An 18191-nucleotide genomic window follows, 5' to 3' on the forward strand; every position below is an offset into this window, starting at 1 on the left:
CAACTAAACAGAGTTGCTCCGAACAATGATTACAGAAATCCCGACTTTCTTCACCTTGGTTATGGATCCACAGTTTGCACAGAAATAAATAATACACACGAAGTCAAATTAGGATTTAAAAAAAAAAACAACCGAGAAACGAGAAAAAAAGGGGGAGTTGGGTGGGTGGGACAGCAATCTGGTACTCTTATGGCAAAACAATGGGGGTTTCTTTAAATAGACACTTTATTATATCCACAGGCGGTAAAATCCCAGAGCTACTGTTAGGCATGTAAACACAGACCCTGTAAGAAAAAACAAGGAGAGGACCATTAGCCCCTGAAGGGGTTTTCTTTTTGTGCTGTACCAGGTGTCAGAAGCCACTCAGAGGGCTGAGTAGGGAGGGATGCTGGCTACTTAGTAAGCATGCTGGTCTACCCTCCTTGGGCCAGTCAGGAACTGGAAACAGCAGACTGACTGATGGGCCTCGATCCTCCAAACTGTTTATTAAGAACAAGTCTCCACCCGGCGACCGGATGCAAACGTGTCCAGTAGTCAAGAAAACCTTTCAACGCAAGTTAGACTCACAATTGTAGGATCAAAGGGCACACATATGCACTATGCTATAAGGAACAAAATTTCATTGTTGAATACCACCATAACTTTAAAATATTTGATTGCGCTGAAATGTTAGAATTGACTTGAAATAGCGGGTTTTGTTTTTGTTTGTTTGTTTTGATGCCAATATATTCCTTCTTGGGCTTAAAAATTACAAAAGCAAAAATAACTTCTTTACACGATTGCCCTGTGGCTGGAGAGATGGCTCAGTGACCGAAAGCTGGGTCTGAATTCCCAGAACCCACGTGAGAAGCCGTACAGGCCAATAATGCCAGCTGTGTATATGTGTAGGGGTGGGGTCAGGGGGTCAGGGGGTCAGGGCATCAGATATAGGACTGCAGGTGTCAGCCTTGCTCCAGATTCCAGGAGAGACCCTGCCTCAAGGGAATAAGATAGAGAAAAACAGAGCAAGGAAGCCATGCCATCCTCTGGCCTCTGCTGGTGCACACACAGGCACCCCCAAAGTGTCACCGCTGAAATAATATGGTCACAGGCCTTCCATTCTAGTTTTAAGCTATTTCCTGTCCTACTTGCCTGAAATCCCTAAACCATAAAAGAAAGGAGAGCATCCTACCAAAGTTAAGGTCCCATCAATTATAAAGTACAATGGTATCTTTATTACTAAGGAGGAAAAATGCAAATCAAAGGAGGTACTCCATGCACTGGGAAGCGTGGGACGTACTGTAACAAGAACATGTTCAAGCAGGAGAAAGGCTCAGCCAATGCCACGGGCTGCTTGCCTCCCAGTGCTCTATGACACTGGCCATGCTCTTCTCAATTGTTTGAAATACTCAGATGTGAAGCATCTTACCTGCTAAGTATTTGATTGTGTCAAGCTTGTGCGCTTCCAGCATCGTCTTGAGGCCAGCTACCTCGGTCTCTATCTTCCTGTCGGTCTGCGTCAGGGCTCTATCCTGCTGGGCATGCTTTCAAAGCAAAGAGGTTGAGAACGTTAGAGCCTGTGGGTGCCGCCGGGTTCCCTGGTGCTCTGACCCAGAACTCTTTCTGGTTCAGTGAGGAGCAGTCCTGGTTTGAGAACTGGAGTTGGGACTTAGCGTTGGCTCTGATGTCGTCAGGCCACATTGCATTGTCCAGAGCCCTTAATGTCTCCTGTCTCAGTTCCGTTCTGTTTGGGAAAAGGGATTAAAAGCAAAACAAACCAACAGCCCATCGCTGGTCTTGCCCCATAAGAGCTACTGAGAGTCTCAAGGGCAATAAGCTACATGGAAAAAGTTGTGACAACTAGAGACTGCTTTACCTGCTGTGACATTAGGAGGCCAGACTGTTCTCGATGGTAGTGATGTGTGGTCCCTGGCTAGCCCCTGCGGGGGACAGGGACTCGAAAGTTCTGCCGACACATGGACACGACCTTAGATCTGACAGCAACAGTGCTGTCTTGATACTGTTTCTAGCCACACCTTTCCAGGCTGTCTTCTCTCACAGGTCAAACATCAGGTATTTTATTAACACAAGGGAGGCACAGCTACCAGGGGCTGATTTATGTCCTTCTCCAAACATAAGACGACTCCAGGCTGCACATTTAGCCCTCGGTGGGCAGTGACACTGGCTGCTATACTGATGTGTAAAAACACTGGGAACATTTTACTAAAAATTCAAGCACGAGTAATTTCTTATGGACACCCATGTGGGCAAATAATAAGGAAATGAAGCCATTCCAGAGGAAGGTCCTCTTGTCTCACTGGTCCTTCTGCAGCACAGGTCCCAGGCAATACGATATGGATATCACCCATCCCATAAGCTACGTACACACTCTACTGCTAAGCTATGCAATGTATACAGAAACACATGCACATGCACGCACGAACACACACACAGAGAACTATGCACATCAAATTGCTATAACTGTAATTCATGCATATGTTTTACTGCAGTGAAAAAGTCCCAAATTAAATGTGCACACCTCCTGTAACATGTCTGACAACAGTTAACCCCAGAGCTATGCATGGGGAGGTAAAGATAAAAAAAATGGCAGAAAAGTCGATCTCAGTCCTTACCAGGGACACGATTTCTGTCCTCAGTTCCAGCATCTTCTTCTCATTCAATGAGTACTGAAACAAACATGCCACATGATTAGAGTCTCGTCCACCATCTTTCTGGTGCCTTAAACATGCAGTCCTCATTGCCTCCTGGAACATCTAACAGGAGACTGTCACCCTGCATCACCGTAGCCCGCCTGCTCTGTCTTTGTAGTTGAGGCTTCTCACACTCACTGTGTGGTTGGTTTAATATGGGCCGGACACAGCTAGAGTCGTTTGGGAAGCCGAGGAGAATGGCTCACCAGGCTGGCCTGGGGGAAGAGGTGGGGCATTTTCATGATTGCTGTGGGAAGACCCAGTTCACGGTGTTGATGGTTGGGATCTATAAGAAGGCAGACTGAACAAGCCATGGGGGGCAAGCCAATAAGCAGCACCCCTCCATGGCCATCGGCTCCTGCCTCCAGGTCTCTGCTCTGACTTCCTCAGAGGATGACTATGGGCTGGGTAAACCCTTTCCTCCCCAGGCTGCGTTTGGTCATGGTGTTTCTCACAGCACCAGAAAGAAAGCAAGACCCTGATGATGTGTGGCCCCTTTCCACTTCTCTTCCCTCTTTCGTGTTTGTTGGTTTGCTTTAAATCTCTCAGCTGTGACATCACTGGGTCCTGCCCACTATTAGAACAGCATTTCTTGGGTCCCATTTATATGCGAGTCGATCAATGTGCCTTTGGGCTTGGGAGGGCTGATAAGGGGGAGGACACCATTTAATTTAGGAATGATACCCCCAGAACTACAAGCGTGACACACATTACTGGCATTTGTAGAAGCAATGTAATACCGGGAAGAAATAGCTCAAGAAATATGATTCTGTAGCAAGATATATTATCGTTGTAAAGCATGACACGGATACAAGAGAGACAGCAGAGCGTCCCAGACTGTCTTAACAACAATGAAAAGAACCCCTGCTGTGGGAAACTGCAGCGCAGTGCTCCTGAAGGCTGTCAGCTATTAACGCTGGTAAAACGATTTAGTACAGCTCTGTTGACAATAAAATAAAAATCAGACATGTTTTCATAATAATGAGTATGAGTATTTAACTTAGCAAAGGGCAACTGGTAGTTTAAATCAACATTTTAAAACAACATTGTTACCAGGAAAAATGTTAATGCCCTTTAAAGTCCCTAAAAATTTATACCTATAAGTTGTTTTCTTCAAACTTATTGGGCAAATAAATGTAAAAATGCAGTGGTCAGAAGTAACCCCCCACCCCCAACTCCGGAATCCTAAACTAAGGACCGGCCAGTGACTAAGGATCCTAGCTGATTTCATAAGCTGGGTTTCGGATCAGTGCTATTCCTCGGATCACCAGCAGAGGGCAGAGTGCAATGCTCTGCACACCTTTCCGCTCACAGCACTAACAAATACACAGGGAAAAGAAAGGCCTACATCTCCACACTGTCGCGATTGAACAATGACACCTCTGGGGCTCTATCCCCTGGAACTTGAAACCGCTGTGGAAACTGGCTGTAAAAATGACCACAGTCTATTTTTTTGTTGGCTGTGCTGAGCATCAAGCCCAGGGCTTTGCACACGCCCAGCATGTGCTCTTCCACTGAGTTACAACCTTAGTCCAATTCTACCAAAAACGTAAAGAAGTCGAATCCCTCGTCTGCGTTACTGCCCGGTCACATGTTTACTGGTGGTACCACGCAGCTCCACCTTGGGCTTCAGGGCCCCTTCACAGTTCCTCGCTCAGCAAATCCTACACTTTGCATACATCTACCTTCACGCCCCGGAGCTCTCCCAACCAATGAGATACATTTCTTCCCACCCTGGTTATGCACACCCATGTCATTGCCTTCCTAAACCAAGTGGATTACAGCAAACCCTAGCACAGAGTTTCTCTTTTGGACACTAGTCAAGGAGGTCACTGACGTTTCCCACAGGCGGGGTGACTGGATCTCCTGACTCAACAGCTTCATGAGGTGTTAGGGCAGCCAATGGACTCAGCAAGTATTCCGAGTAACCACTGATATCAGGGCAGCTCAGATACGATCACACACTTGACTGAGTTCTAGCTTCCGTCCTCACTAGGACACTAGGACTGAAGGCAAATTCAGCAATGACAAGAACAGGAAGAGCAGTGTGGACTCCACGGCATGGGAGCCATTTCCTGCTGGTGCCGAAATGCTTCCCACACCCCAGCCTGCTTACGCTACAGGTGACAAAGGTACCTGTGATGTCACTCAAGCTAAAGAGGTTCTGAGCAAGAAGACAGAGAACTCAGACAGGAGTCACAAGTCAACAGAGCGTGAGGGGTATTGTAGTCTGGGGAGAGTGTGTGCTGTGTGTGTATGGGGTCAGGGGTTGGGGGGTTCGGGGTCAATGGTTATCACAGTAGAAAGTGTGAGGCCCAGAGTCTGAGTCTCAGAACTGCTTAAAAACCAAAACAACAAAAACAACCATCACCAGAACAACCCGACATATATCCACTGAAATACATGACCACTCACAGTACTTAAAAGACAACAGAGAAAGAAGCTTTAGTCAAAGTTCAATGTAGAATTTAATATAATGGCAATTTTACCTAAGTCAGAAAATCAGCTAACTTTTAAAAAGTTAGGGGCTGTGGGGATTAAATCAGTATTACATAGATTAAGACTGAGTGTAACTTTCTTATTAACACCTGTGTAACATATTATCATATTAACATTATCTCTGTAACATATTAACATATTATCTTTGAAAAAAAGTTTCAATTTCAGTTTGACTTTTTAATTTAAATGTCACTTTTGAAACCAAGTTTAAGTCCTGATCTAATTAAGATTTGAAACCAAGTTGTGAACTCTTATAAATGGACAAGTATCTAATAATATTTGTGTCTTGGGTGTAAGATTAAGACTTCGACAAGCATTCCATTCTAAAAAGAAATACATTAATGATTTACTTTAAATAAAGGAACATACCAATTCTTTTACTCTGCTCTTTTCTAGATTGAAGTTTAATTTGGTATCTGTCCGGACTTTGGTCACTTCATCCTGGGCAGAGGGCAGAGGACAAAGAGAATGAGAAGCCAGGGTAAAAGAGCTGCACCTTCTGAGACTTAAGCCTGGGACTGCCGGCTGCTTCTCCCACGGGAGCTGGTCAGAGACATGGAGCCAGGCCTCCTGGTGTCCTAGGACTCTGGGTCAGCCACACCTCACATCAGCTCTGTGTCTACAGACAGTCCCCTTTGACCCCAACGTCAGCATGGTAGGGCTCAACTGCTTATGACCTCCTCATGGAATGTGTGAATAGGACTATCTAGAGCATTTTAGAAAGTAAAGACGGACCAATGGAACAAAGTCAACCCTGCTACATACGGTTTCTCACTAAGACCCATCTAAATCTTTTCTGACACCACTGCTCTTTCCTGCTTTATGAAGTAACCAAATGCTGGGCCAGCAACCATCTAACCCACAAAGAGTTCTACAGAGCCACCATCTTCTAGACGGGTCTCAGGGACCCCCGTGGCTACTTTAGAGGAGTTTTTTCTTTTTTTTTTTCCGGAGCTGGGGACCGAACCCAGGGCCTTGCGCTTGCTAGGCAAGTGCTCTACCACTGAGCTAAATCCCCAACCCTTTAGAGGAGTTTTGATTTACAATGGTTTAGCCAGGCTTGGTGGCAGAGAGGCCTGGAAGCTCCCACACGCAGGAGGCACAGAGAGGGCTGGGGAGCTCGAGTTGTACACAGTGAGGCCGTATCGTAGGAAAGAAAAATATTCCCACAATGCAATTCTCTTAATGAATGTGGCCACAGACACGGGTCATCAAGCATCACCTGATGTGCACTTTGGAAGTGCACTAAGCATTCTCCACATAGAACTGAGTTTCCCAGCACCTCTATTGCACCTATGACTTTAATCTACTAATAAATACATACACTTACATAGATGCCCGAGGACAGGAGGGGAACTCACCATCACTTGCTGCTTTAACTGGTGTAGTTCAAGTTTTATTTTCTAAAAACAGAGTAAAAAGGCAAAGTCAAGGACATGTGACAGAGGAAAACCACAAAACACACATCATAGTAAACACTTAAGCCCAAGCTCACCAACGCCCTCGCCAGTGAGACTACACTCAGAACACAGAGCTACCTGAGCTGGGTGGGTGGTGCAGCCTGCTACCTCCGCTCTGGGGACATTGAGGCAGGAGGATTGTGCAATGAATTTGAGGCTAGCCTAGGCGGTAAAGTGAGTAGAATACTAGCCAGGGCTAATATTAATTAGTATAATAAGACTTTGTCTCAAAAAACTAAAAACAAAACCAAACAACTAAGCAAGCAAAAACATCCGTGTACTGTCGTCCCATAATGCACGTGCAGACAGGAAGAGCAGTCTGAATTCATCTGGGGGGTGGCCCCCATCAAATGAGGGGAAGCTGTTTATGACACACACAGCCATATTCAGGGACCCTGTCTTCCTTTTAATTCCTCAGTGGGTAAAGCACTGGTCATGCAAGCCTGACCAATCTCTAAAATCCATGGACAGGTGGAAGGAGAAACCCAGCCCCACAAGGTCATCCCCTGATCTCTACAAGAACACCGTGGAGCACACGCACGCATCCATCTGTAATCTAATTCCAGAGGCTCTGACACCTTTTTCTGACCTCCGTGGGGCAGTGTATGCAAGTGGGGCACAGATATACATGCAGGGAAGACGCTCATAAAAAACTTAAAAAGAAATATTAACTTATTTATATACTTGCTTTTGGTAGGACAGGGGTATTTTGTAGAACTACCCATTCCTAAGACCGCAGACCGGGAAGTCCTACTATCCACACACTAGGGCGAAGTGCGTATTAATACAGCATCACAAACAATGAAAACAGGAGTTCTGTTACTGCAAGTCAGACAGAGGTCTAGAATGGGCAAAATTAGCTTAGTGGAGGTTTTATCAGCCAGGGTCATGGTTTCCTCTTGAGGAGCGACTGGAAGGAGCCTGGGCAGGACTTGTGGGCGGGGAATGTCATCATCTTGATGACCTCAGCAGTGCACACTGAACAGTCACCGTGACTTCTTTTCCTGTGCCCTTCTTCTAGGTGAGTGTAGCTCAATGTCTTAACAAAAAGAAGGCCATGCACGGCTGCAGCTTTACCTCATTTTCTGCTCTGAGGGCAGAAAACTCACTCTTCTCCAAGATGATCATATCTTTCTTCACGTTAGCAATCTTAGATATAATTTGCTGAAGAGCGATTTCCTAGAAAAAGAGAAAAATGACACGTGGGATCTTGTCCGGTCCCCTGAAACCTCCTTCTTCTTACCTCTACCTGCTAACGGGGCTAAAAAGAAACCGGAACAGTCATTAATGTCAGCTTGCCTGGAACAGTGAGTGTTGGTTCAAGCATGAGCTAGCGACTAACTGAATGGCTGAATTATTTTTATGATCATTTTGTCCTCTGAACCATGGTTAAAATGACCATGCACTTTTCAACAGATCGTCATCCAAAAAAGCCGTTTGAGTATTTATTTCCAGTAAAACCCCCCTTTCCGATTCCCGCCCCACCGACCCGCCCCGACTACGTTACCTGCTGCATCTTGCTGACCATGTCTTTGTAGATGATGTCCATGTTGGTCTCCGTAATCTTGACCAATGCCGACACAATGATTTCTGCTTGTTGAATGGTAAATCCTAGGCGAGCACACAGAAACAACCAGACTCAGAAGGGAACACAAAGAAGGACACAGGAAACACGCATGTTCCCGTGAAGGTCTGAACTCAGAACAAGGAAAGCGTGGCCTAGTGGGGGGCTGAGACCAGACCCACAGGCCGCGACAGGTCGGACACCCTGAGTGGGAGGAAACACTAGCTTGTCTCTGATGCTGTGAGGAGGGTGGGACTTGTATAGCTACACAGCAACCCAGGGTGTCTGCCTGCCCGAGACAGGCAGTGACCACCGCAGCTCACCTGTGGAATGAAGCTCCTCAAACGTGAATGTGTCCAACTGGACAAACAAACTCGGTGAAGTAAACACAGACGTGTGTGTATTTTAAATGCTCTGTGTTAGTCCAAAGCCTGGTATGGATGATATATGCGGCCTACAGTAGAGAACTGTAAGCAGCCTATTTCTCTGAATATTAATTATAAGTGCACATCCTATGCTCCAAGTGCACTTTCAGGGAGCAAATGGCAGCCATCTGGTCTGTGCATGAGTGCGCACGCATGTGGATGGAGAGGCCAGGGGCTGACAGCTGAGGGCCTTCCTAGCTCACTCTCCACCTTATTTTTCTGAGTAAGCTTTGCTCACTCAGGCAGAGGGCTGGCCAGCGAACTCTTCTGTGTCCTCTCCTGGTGCTGGGATTATGGGTTCACCATTATGCCTACAGGGGTGCTAGCACTCTGAAGTCAGGTCCCACCATGCTTAGCTTTCTGTCCCTGGGGAAGAGAACCTGCTTCTCTTCCAGAGGACCTGACTTTGGCTTCCACCACCCTTTTAGAGCAGCTTATAACTATTTACAACTCCAGTTCTAGGGGATCTCATGCCCTAGGCTAGATTCTGAGGGCACCCTCCCCTTTCCCACAAATGTAAATAAAAATAAAACAAATCTTATAAATGAAAAAAAAAAGAAACAAACACAAAAAACAAACCATAACCCAAAACAGGGCAGATGAGATAGCTCAGAGCATAAAGGCGCTTGGTGTTAAGACTGAAGACACGAATTCCATCCCCAGAACCACATGGTGGAAGGAAGAACCTCTCCCCAACCACGGTTAATATGTGTAAAACAAAACAAAACCAAATCCCAAAATCAACCAACCGAACCCACCAACAAATCCAAAAAACGAGCAAAAATGTAGTCTTTCAACAGAGACAAACCATTTTTAAAAAGTCTCCATTGTATCCATAGAGCAAAAAAAAAAATCCTTAAACGGGGTGAGGAAGGCAGTTAAAACTGTAGGCGCTTGTACTGTCTGGTTCTGTGTGTCAACCTGACACAAGCTGGAGTTATCACAGAGAAAGGAGCCTCCCTTGAGGAAAGGCCTCCATGAGACCCAGCTGTAAGGCATTTTCTCAATTAGTGATCAAGAGGGGACCCAGCCCACTGTGGGTGGTGCCGTCCCTGGGCTGGTGGTCTTGGGTTCTATAAGAAAGCAACTGAGCAAGCCAGGGGAAGCAAGCCAGTAAGTAACACCCCTCCATGGCCTCTGCATCAGCTCCTGCCCTGTGTGAGTTCCTGCCCTGACTTCCTTTGGTGATGAACAGCAATGTGGCAGTGTGAGCTGAATAAACCCTTTCCTCCCCAACTTGCTTCCTGGTCATCGTGTTTTGCTCAGGAATAGAAACCCTGACTAAGGCAGTGCATACCCAGCATGTATTATGCTCCCTTCCCTAGCATTGCATAAACTCTGTATGGTGGGTGGTACAAGTCTGAAATCTCAAGAGGAGGCAGGAGGATCAGAAGTTCAAGGTTACCCTCAGCTATATAGTTAGTCTGAGGCCAGCCTAGAACACGTGTCTTTGTCCTTAAAAAAGAGGCTTTGTTAGCTTTGGCTGTCAACTCCATACACCTGGGCAGAAGGAGCAAACCTTAAGAACCACTTCCATGACCCATCCCCATGTCTGTGGTACAGTTTTTAAATTGATCTAAGATGGCCATGCCCACTACGGGCAGTGCCATCCTTGGGCAAGTGGCCCTGGGCTACTTAAGAAAGCAGGCTGAGCAAGCCAGGGAGGGGGCAAGGCAGGAAGGAGCACCCCTCCACAGTCTCAAGTTCAGGTCCCACTGACTTCCTTCATGACTTCCTTCAATGACCGACTGTACCTTGTAGGCTGAATAAACCTTCCGAATATAGTTTTGGTCACGGTAGTTACCACAGCAACAGAGAGCAAACCAGAACATGAACCAAAAGCTTCCTGAAGGCTTCAGAGTCAAAAAAGAGAGACACTCAAAGGAAGCATGAGAAGTACTAAAGCTTAGATCAACTGCACTGATCCAAGGTCAGGGTGTGGGGTGCTGGGTGGGGGTGGGGGGGCTTACCATTTGCTTCAAGTAAGCACACCAGAGCGTGGGTGTCAAAGTAGAGCTGCCGACTCACAGAGGGGGGCAAGTTCCCCTTTCTGGGCTCCAGCTGATGGCACCTAGCAGACAGGCTTAGCTCTAGAAGGGAAAAGAACGGAAGGTAAGATCAAACGTAGCGGTGAGCAAAAGCCATTTGATGCTACAGGTTACATTTCAATACTGCAGAAACCTATTCTGTTACAGTTCTGGAACCCATACATAGGACGTAACCCAGTGCATGTGAAATCCAGTTGTTTCCTGGACAACTTTCTCCATCCCAAGCAGAAACTGTACCCTGCAGCTAGTACGACAACTGTCTCAAACAGGGTCTCACTCTGCAGTCCAGACCAACCTGGAACAAACTGGCCTCAGGCTCAGTGATACTTCTACCTCATCGGTCTCCCAAACCCTGGGATCACAGGCTTCAGCCACCACCCAACCTCTTACCCCCCCTCCATTGCTACAATCAGAGATCTCTTTTCGTCCTACTGTGTGCGTACTCTGTAGATTTCACACGCATGGCATTGGACAACATGGTCTTAGCATGATGGTTAATGGTCATCCACACGGCAGAACATGCTGGCACTTATCTCTGTGTCACTGAATATTCCATTGTACAACCCCACCAGTGTTCGACCACTTGAGAACTGAAGGTTGTTTACATTTTGTGGCTCTCCTGAGTGATGCTGTGGCCACTGTTTCCATTCTCTGGAGTACATCCCAGGGAGCAGAACTGCAGGGCCATACGGTAACTGTCTAAGGAACTTGCCAGATCCTTTCTCAGGCGGTATCACCAATTTTGTTGCTTACTCGCAGCCAAGGAGGTGCCCAGTTTCTCCACGTCCTCGCTAACACCTGTTAGGATGTTTGCTTTATAAATTATCACCATCCTATTGGGTACAAACAGTATCCTGTTGTGGCTTTCGCCTGCACCCCTCTAATGATGCTGCACATCTTTTCATACGCCTCCTGGACGATGAGTATCTTCCTTGTAGGAATGTCTATCAAGTGTTTTTTCTCCTTAAAAAATATTTATAGCCAGGTGTGGTGGTATGCACCTTTAATCCCAGCAGATGGAAGGCTGAGGCAGTTGGATTTCTGTAAGTTCAAAGCCTGTTATACACATACATAGAGACCCTGTCTCAAAAAACAAACACACACACACACACACACACACACACACACACACACACACACACACACACAGTTGTAAGCTATGCCCTGTGGATGTTAGGAACTAAACTCGCATTCTCTAGAAGAGCAGCAAGTGTTTCCACTGCCCCCGCCCCAAGTCAGGGTTTCTCTCTTTAACAGCTCTGGCTGTCCTGGAACTCAATTTGTAGAACAAGCTAGTCTCAAACTCACAGAGATCTGCCTACCTTTGCCTTTCAAGTGCTGGGATTAAATGCCTGCACCACCACACCCACCATGCCCACCACTGGCTCTTAACTCTTGAGCCAGCCTCTCCATAGATTTTTAACCGGACTCTGGTCTTTCTACTATTGAACTGAAGAGTTCTTCCTTCCAGTCACACTGGTGCTTTCCTTTTTACCCTCATTTTAGCCTTCTCGGAAGACCTTCCAGGCAACAAGCCAGGAATAATTTTATACTTTGTAACTAAGCTGTAACAACATCTAGGACCTAGACTATGACTCTTTCTAGTAACCTGTTCATGAGTGAACTCACTTCATCACGGGCCTTTTCCATCACCATTCACATCTAGTCCAGGATTAGAGGCAGCTCTGGAAGATTACAGGAAGACTGTCCAGGGTTGGGCACGAGGCTTAGTCAATAGTGTGTTTGCCTGGTGCACAGGAGCCCCTGCATTCAATGCTCAACACCAAATAGAGCCAAGGGTGGTGGTGCACGCCTGACATCCTAGCATTCAGGAAGAGGCAGGAGGTTCAGGAGTTGGAGGTCATCCCTGGCTACGTTGGGAGTTTGAGGCCAGCCTGGTCTATATTATGAGGAGCCTCCCCACCTCCCCCCTCAAGGTCTGTCTAACACAAAGCATAGGGAATTCAAAAAAGTGTTGCATAAATGAAAGCGCTCCTCAAGGGGACTTCCTAGGAGACCTCAATCATCTTAGTCCTCTGCTGGACTATTCTACTGGCAAGGGGGCTTGAGAACATGAATCTAGAACTGTGGTTCTCAACCTTCCCAATGCTGTGACCCTTTAATACAGTTCCTCATGCTGTGCTGACCCCCAACCGTAAAATGATTTTATTGCTACTTGATACCTGTAATTTTGCTACTGTTAGGAATCATAAAGTAAACAGCTGCTGCAGGACATCTGATATGTGACCCCTGTCACATAGGTCATTTGTCCAAAAGAAGGGACGCAGGTCTAGAGTGAATCGCTGTAGCCCCCATTTCCTTGTTTTAATGAGACAGCAACTCCTGGGACTTTTAACATTAACACCATCCCCATCCTACCATATCTACACAGCAGAACAAAAACAATCTCTCAAGGTTTGAATATGCTTGGTCCAGGGAGTGGCACTATTAGAAGGTGTGGCCCTGTTGGAGTAGGTGTGTCACTGTGGGTGTGGGCTTTAAGACTCTCATCCTAGCTGCCTGGTATTCTGCTAGCAGCCTTCAGATGAAGATGTAGAACTCTCAGTTCCTCCTGCACCATCCATACCTGGATGCTGCCCTGCTCCTACCTTGATGATAATGGACTGAACCTCTGAACCTGTAAGCCAGCCCCAATTAAATGTTGTCCGTATAAGAGTTGCCTCGGTCATGGTGTCTGTTCACAGCAGTAAAACCCTGACTAAGACACAATCAGAACAGGGGTTGGAGAGAAGTCCCAGCGATTAATGCCACCGACTGCTCTTTCAAAGGGTTCTGGTTCAATTCCCAGCACCCACACGGTCATTCGCATGTGTGAACACACACGTGTTCAGATACGTATGTAGCATATGTGTGTGTGCCTGTCAAGATTGATGTCTGGCATCTTTCTTGACCAATCTGTACCTTAGTCACCCATGTAATGTCTCTCAATTGAACCCAGAGCTCATGGGTATGGCTAGAGATCGCCCACAACTGCACCTTCTGAGTGCTGGAAAGGAAGGTCACTATGTAAGCCCAGTATATAATTTATGCAGGGCTGGGGACCTCAACTCTGGTCCTCCTGCTTGAGTATTTTATTCACCGAGTTAGATCCCCAGACCAACACACCACCACTGCTAAAAATGGTTTGTACATTGACCAGTTTTTTTTCCTTCCTTTTTCCAGAAACAACTGGAACCAGAAATAGCAAGCTTGGTTGAAGAAAGCTGGCTTCTAAAAAGTAAGGGAAAGGGCTGGCCACTTCCCAATGGGCGTTTTACCCACAGAGGGATGGGAATGCCACCCTGTTTGGTCAAGACAACAATGAGGACCCAGGAGTACTTAAAGGAAGACGTTAACTTGAGGGGTATTAGAATGTCTCCTCTCTGGAGATCTTAGTCACAGCCAAAGGGTGCTAAAATCCATCATTGTAAAAGAAGCCCAAAGATAGCCTTGAATGGATGAGAAACCAACTGGAAAATTATCCACTGAGGACCTCAGGCACAAAACTGAACTAACAACCTCGGGCCAAGAATAAAGGAGCAAAATGCTGACAGCTTAAACGGGCAGGAAAGCTTACTGTTTCTGCTGCTTCCCTTTTAAAAATGCAGCTATCCTCTCAAAAGAAGGAGAACACTACAATGACACTATCTTGCTAACACAATGAGAAAGAACCCCCCCCACACCTTTGTGCCAAAACCATAAATTAAGAGCAAAAACATCAGCAGGCAATAGCTTGTGAAAAGTCCAGCAAGCAGGGGTGTGGTAGCCTAGCCTTTAACCCCAGCACTTCGGTGGCACAAGGGATCTCTGTGTTGGGCTACACGGTTCTTTCCTGGTCTCAAAGCAGAACAAATCAAAATAGCACACAGGAAGGCAAGGTAAGGAAATAAGAAGCCAGACAGTTCTCCAACTCCTAATCCTACAAAACACGGACAGAAAGCTCACTGCTTGTTTTCCTACCTATGTGTAAAGCGTCCCTCGTTTTTTCTGAACTATTAGGAGCCTCTCCCCTAGCCATAAGCATTCTTAAATTTTAGATGCAGGTAATGATCATAGAAAAAAAATATGGAAGACCAACGCGTGGGTGTATATGGCTACCATAGACAGAAACAGGTTACCCAAGAAGTAATTATGCCACGTTTGCTGATTAGCCTGAAGGATAAGATTTTATCTGCTACTTACTATGAACACATTCCAGGTAGTTTACTTTCCGTGTCTTAGGCAGTTCAGTGGTGTCCCTCGCCTCCTTCAATTACCTACATGACACAGAGATTCCTACTCTGGCCACTCACTTTAAAGGCACAGAGTCCTTCTTCAAGCCGTAAACATAAAGCCTCTATTTTTCTTTATAGTATTTGTCGTTAGTAAGTGCGTATACATATACAAAACACCTGCTGCATATCTTGCGGTAAGCTCCGGAAAGAGAAGAGTTTGTTGAACTTACTACCTCCAAACAGCTAGAAAAGTGTCAGGCAGAGAACAGGCAACAGCGGACCATGCATGAATCAATAGTTTGGAATCAAAGGGAAACGGCATCCCTTCATTCCTGGATCTGCGCCCCTCGGACCTGAACACCCGGGCACCGGCTTCTAGCACTTTTCCCACTTCTCCCTGGCTCCAACACGTGTGCAAAGGCAGCCCGAGTATGCGTGTCATCCGGTGCCAGGCCACCCGGGCTCTGCGCTCCGAACCCTCGCCCCAGCGGCGCGACCACAGACCAGTCACTTGGGTGACCTGTCCCTCCGCCCTCCGGCCTCACCTCTCCGGCTGCTCACGAGCGCGGCCACGCGCCGGGCACCCAGCCGCAGACGGCCCAGCGCGTTCCTGCCGGCGCCGAGCGCGGCCGCGGGGATGACGAGCCCCGGGCGCGAGCGCTCAGCCAGCGTCCTACGCGGGGCGGTGGCGGCCAGGCGCGGGGAGGGCACGAGCAAGAGGATCAGCAGCGGGGACGCGCGGGCGGTCCGTCCGGGAGGCCTCGGCCAGCTTCGTCCGCCGGGCAGCGTGGAGACGCCCGGGCGCGCCGGAACTCCGCAGCCGGAGGACAGGAGCCGCTGGCGACCCGGTGTGCGCTTCGGCCGCTCGGGCGCCAAGGAGCTGCTGTCCATCCCCGAGTGGGTCACAGGCCGGAGCGCGCACGCATGTCGCTCCCGCGCGGTCCCGATTCCGTGTCGCCTCGGGAGCGAGCGTGGGCCGCCGTGCAGACCTGCCCTTTCCTGCCCGCCTGCGGCGTAGTCCGCCGTTGCCACGCCTCCTCCCCATAGCCGCCAGCCTCGTCCGAGCCCGCCCTGACCACGCCCCTCAGATGGCGGCCCCAGCCCGGCTCCTCCAGTCTCGCCCTCTCCCGGGCTCGCCTTTGCATCACCACGCCCCTGTCCCCTTGCCATGGCCTGCCGTAACCTTGTCTCTGGGGCGGGAACTAGGGTGCGCCTTAGCCATTTTCCGGCTGCAGAATTACGCTGCTCTTTCTGCTCCTATGACTTACAGTTTCATTATGCAGTTGTCCTTAAGAATGTTAATGGCTTCTTTGTCCTTCGCAGACCCGTGAAAAGTTCTTGACTGCTCCGGCTGGCTTAGATTTTTATTAACTCAAGTTCTCTAGGGTTGTGTTTTAGGGAATTATTCACAGGGTAGAGGGAACTATGTTTCCAGAGCCCGTAAGTTAAATTTCCAGGTTTTTTTTGTTTTTTGTTTTTTTGAGACAAAGTTTCACTATGTAGCCCTCACTAGCCTGGGACTCACTATGTAGATCAAGCTGGCCTTTGCCACCTGAGTGATGGGATTAAAGGCGTGCACTATCACATGGGGCTACAGTTTTTGTTTTGGATTAGCGCACAATAAAAGGTCCTAGTGTGGAAACGTAAAACGTGGGGTATGAATGTTAAACTAGACTGGGATAATAAGATATTTGAAACAGGCAGTGTTTTAGCTCGGAACTTTTCGAAAGACTGTCGCGCTTTAGAGTTTCCTGGTCCTTTGTGTTATCTTGATGCATGACGAATCACCTGTATCAGTCACTATGCTGGGAGAGAGAGAAAAGACATTGCTGTTGGATGGGTGGGGACAGAGAGAGCGGGGTGTGGGGGGAGACACAGAGAGAGAGACAGAGAGACAGAGAGACACAGAGATACAGAGAGAGAGACAGAGAGAGGAAGGAAAAGGAAAGGACATGACTGCCTCTCTTATGTTGGAGGAAGGCATAGTCAAAAAAGGGAAAACATAGCCAGAGACAGACCTCTGGGAGAGTCCAAAGGACTGAACCTGACCTTAAGCCTGGCCACTTGGGAGAAGTGGAAGTGGGAGGAGAGAGAGGAGAGCCAGAAGTGTAGAGTAAAGGGGGCAGGTAACCAAAATGGTTAGGGAAGGGCATCTAGGAGAAGGGCAGCCCAGCCCCTGGGCTGGAGACGTTTAGGGTGGGGGCAGAGTATGCCAGCCAGAAGGACCCTGTAAGAGGTAAGCACTGAGGGATGCTAAGAGAACCTGGCAGCCCGGTCTGCTTTGAGAGGTTAAATAAGCACCTTAGTTAGCCCTTTGTCTGGGGTTTGAGACCTAACAGTTGTATTCTGGAAGTGATCAGTAATTAAGGTCTTTTCTATTCTTTTTTCTTTCCTTTTCTTTACCTTTCCTTTCCTTTCCTTTCTTTTTCTTTTCTTTTCTAGCTAAGGGCTGTCCCTGTACACACGATGTGAAAAGTGCTGGGAGCCATGAAAAGAACAGAGCTCTGAGCAGAGGACGGGGAACACATACGGGTGACTAAAACATGCAAATAATTTAAAAATAAGGTACAAGCCAGACACTTAAAAGGTTAAGATATCAATTTGTAGAAATGGCAGGTAACACAAAATCCTCACCTACAGCCTTTCCTGTTGATGAATTTTGCTCAACACCTAGCTCTGAGAATGCCATCTAAGGAGATAATCCCTAAACATTAAAAACCTGCTCGTTTAGACCATAAGAATTTTTTTTTCTTTTTTTCAGAGCTGGGGACCGAACCCAGGGCCTTGTGCTTGCTAGGCAAGCGCTCTACCACTGAGCTAAATCCCTAACCCCGACCATAAGAATTTTTTAAAGTACTCTTTAAAAAAAAAAAAAATCTCTATATATAAGTACACTGTCACTGTCTTCAGACACACCAGAAGAGGGCATTAGACCCCGTTACAGATGGTTGTGAGCCACCATGTGGTTGCTGGGAATCAAACTCAGGACCTCTGGAAGAGCAGTCAGTGCTCTTAACCGCTGAGCCATTTCTGCAGCCAGGATTTCTTATTTTTATAAAATGTTGAGCATTTGGTAATTTCATACAGGCTGACTTCATACAGGCACAAAGGAAAGACTAGATGTGGTGGTGCAGCCCTGGAGTCACAGCCTTGGAGAGGCAGAGGCAGAAGGATCAGGAGTTTGTTCACCTGTATTCTTGGCTGCATAGCAAGTTCAAGGCTAGTAGAGATAGTGTGTGTGTGTGTGTGTGTGTGTGTGTGTGTGTGTGTGCATGGGCGTGCATGCACGCT

General features: G+C 47.4%; 1 protein-coding gene across 1 annotated transcript; it reads right to left on the minus strand.

Moving 5' to 3' along the window:
• Positions 1 to 207: 207 nt before the first annotated feature.
• On the minus strand, positions 208 to 15918 carry Mcur1 (mitochondrial calcium uniporter regulator 1). Its single transcript, XM_032884964.1, has 9 exons — positions 15446 to 15918; positions 10609 to 10728; positions 8157 to 8260; positions 7727 to 7828; positions 6551 to 6592; positions 5559 to 5630; positions 2613 to 2666; positions 1409 to 1523; positions 208 to 284 (listed from the first exon to the last, which is right to left on the minus strand). Exons 1-9 carry the CDS (start codon positions 15789 to 15791, stop codon positions 229 to 231), a joined length of 1011 nt encoding a protein of 336 aa, XP_032740855.1. The 5' UTR covers positions 15792 to 15918; the 3' UTR covers positions 208 to 228.
• Positions 15919 to 18191: the final 2273 nt, after the last annotated feature.

This window comes from Rattus rattus, chromosome 14 (assembly GCF_011064425.1).
Source record: "Rattus rattus isolate New Zealand chromosome 14, Rrattus_CSIRO_v1, whole genome shotgun sequence".
Classification (NCBI taxonomy): Eukaryota; Metazoa; Chordata; class Mammalia; order Rodentia; family Muridae; genus Rattus; species Rattus rattus.

Bases quoted from the DNA above. Each gene is read 5' to 3' on its own strand.
- Mcur1 (XM_032884964.1), bottom strand. From the start codon at position 15,791: ATGGACAGCAGCTCCTTGGCGCCCGAGCGGCCGAAGCGCACACCGGGT. The intron at 7,829-8,156 runs GTAACGTAGTCG...CTCTTTTTCTAG, and splicing joins TGGTCAGCAAGATGCAGCAG to GAAATCGCTCTTCAGCAAAT. The intron at 2,667-5,558 runs GTATGTTCCTTT...TGTTTGTTTCAG, and splicing joins AGAGCAGAGTAAAAGAATTG to TACTCATTGAATGAGAAGAA.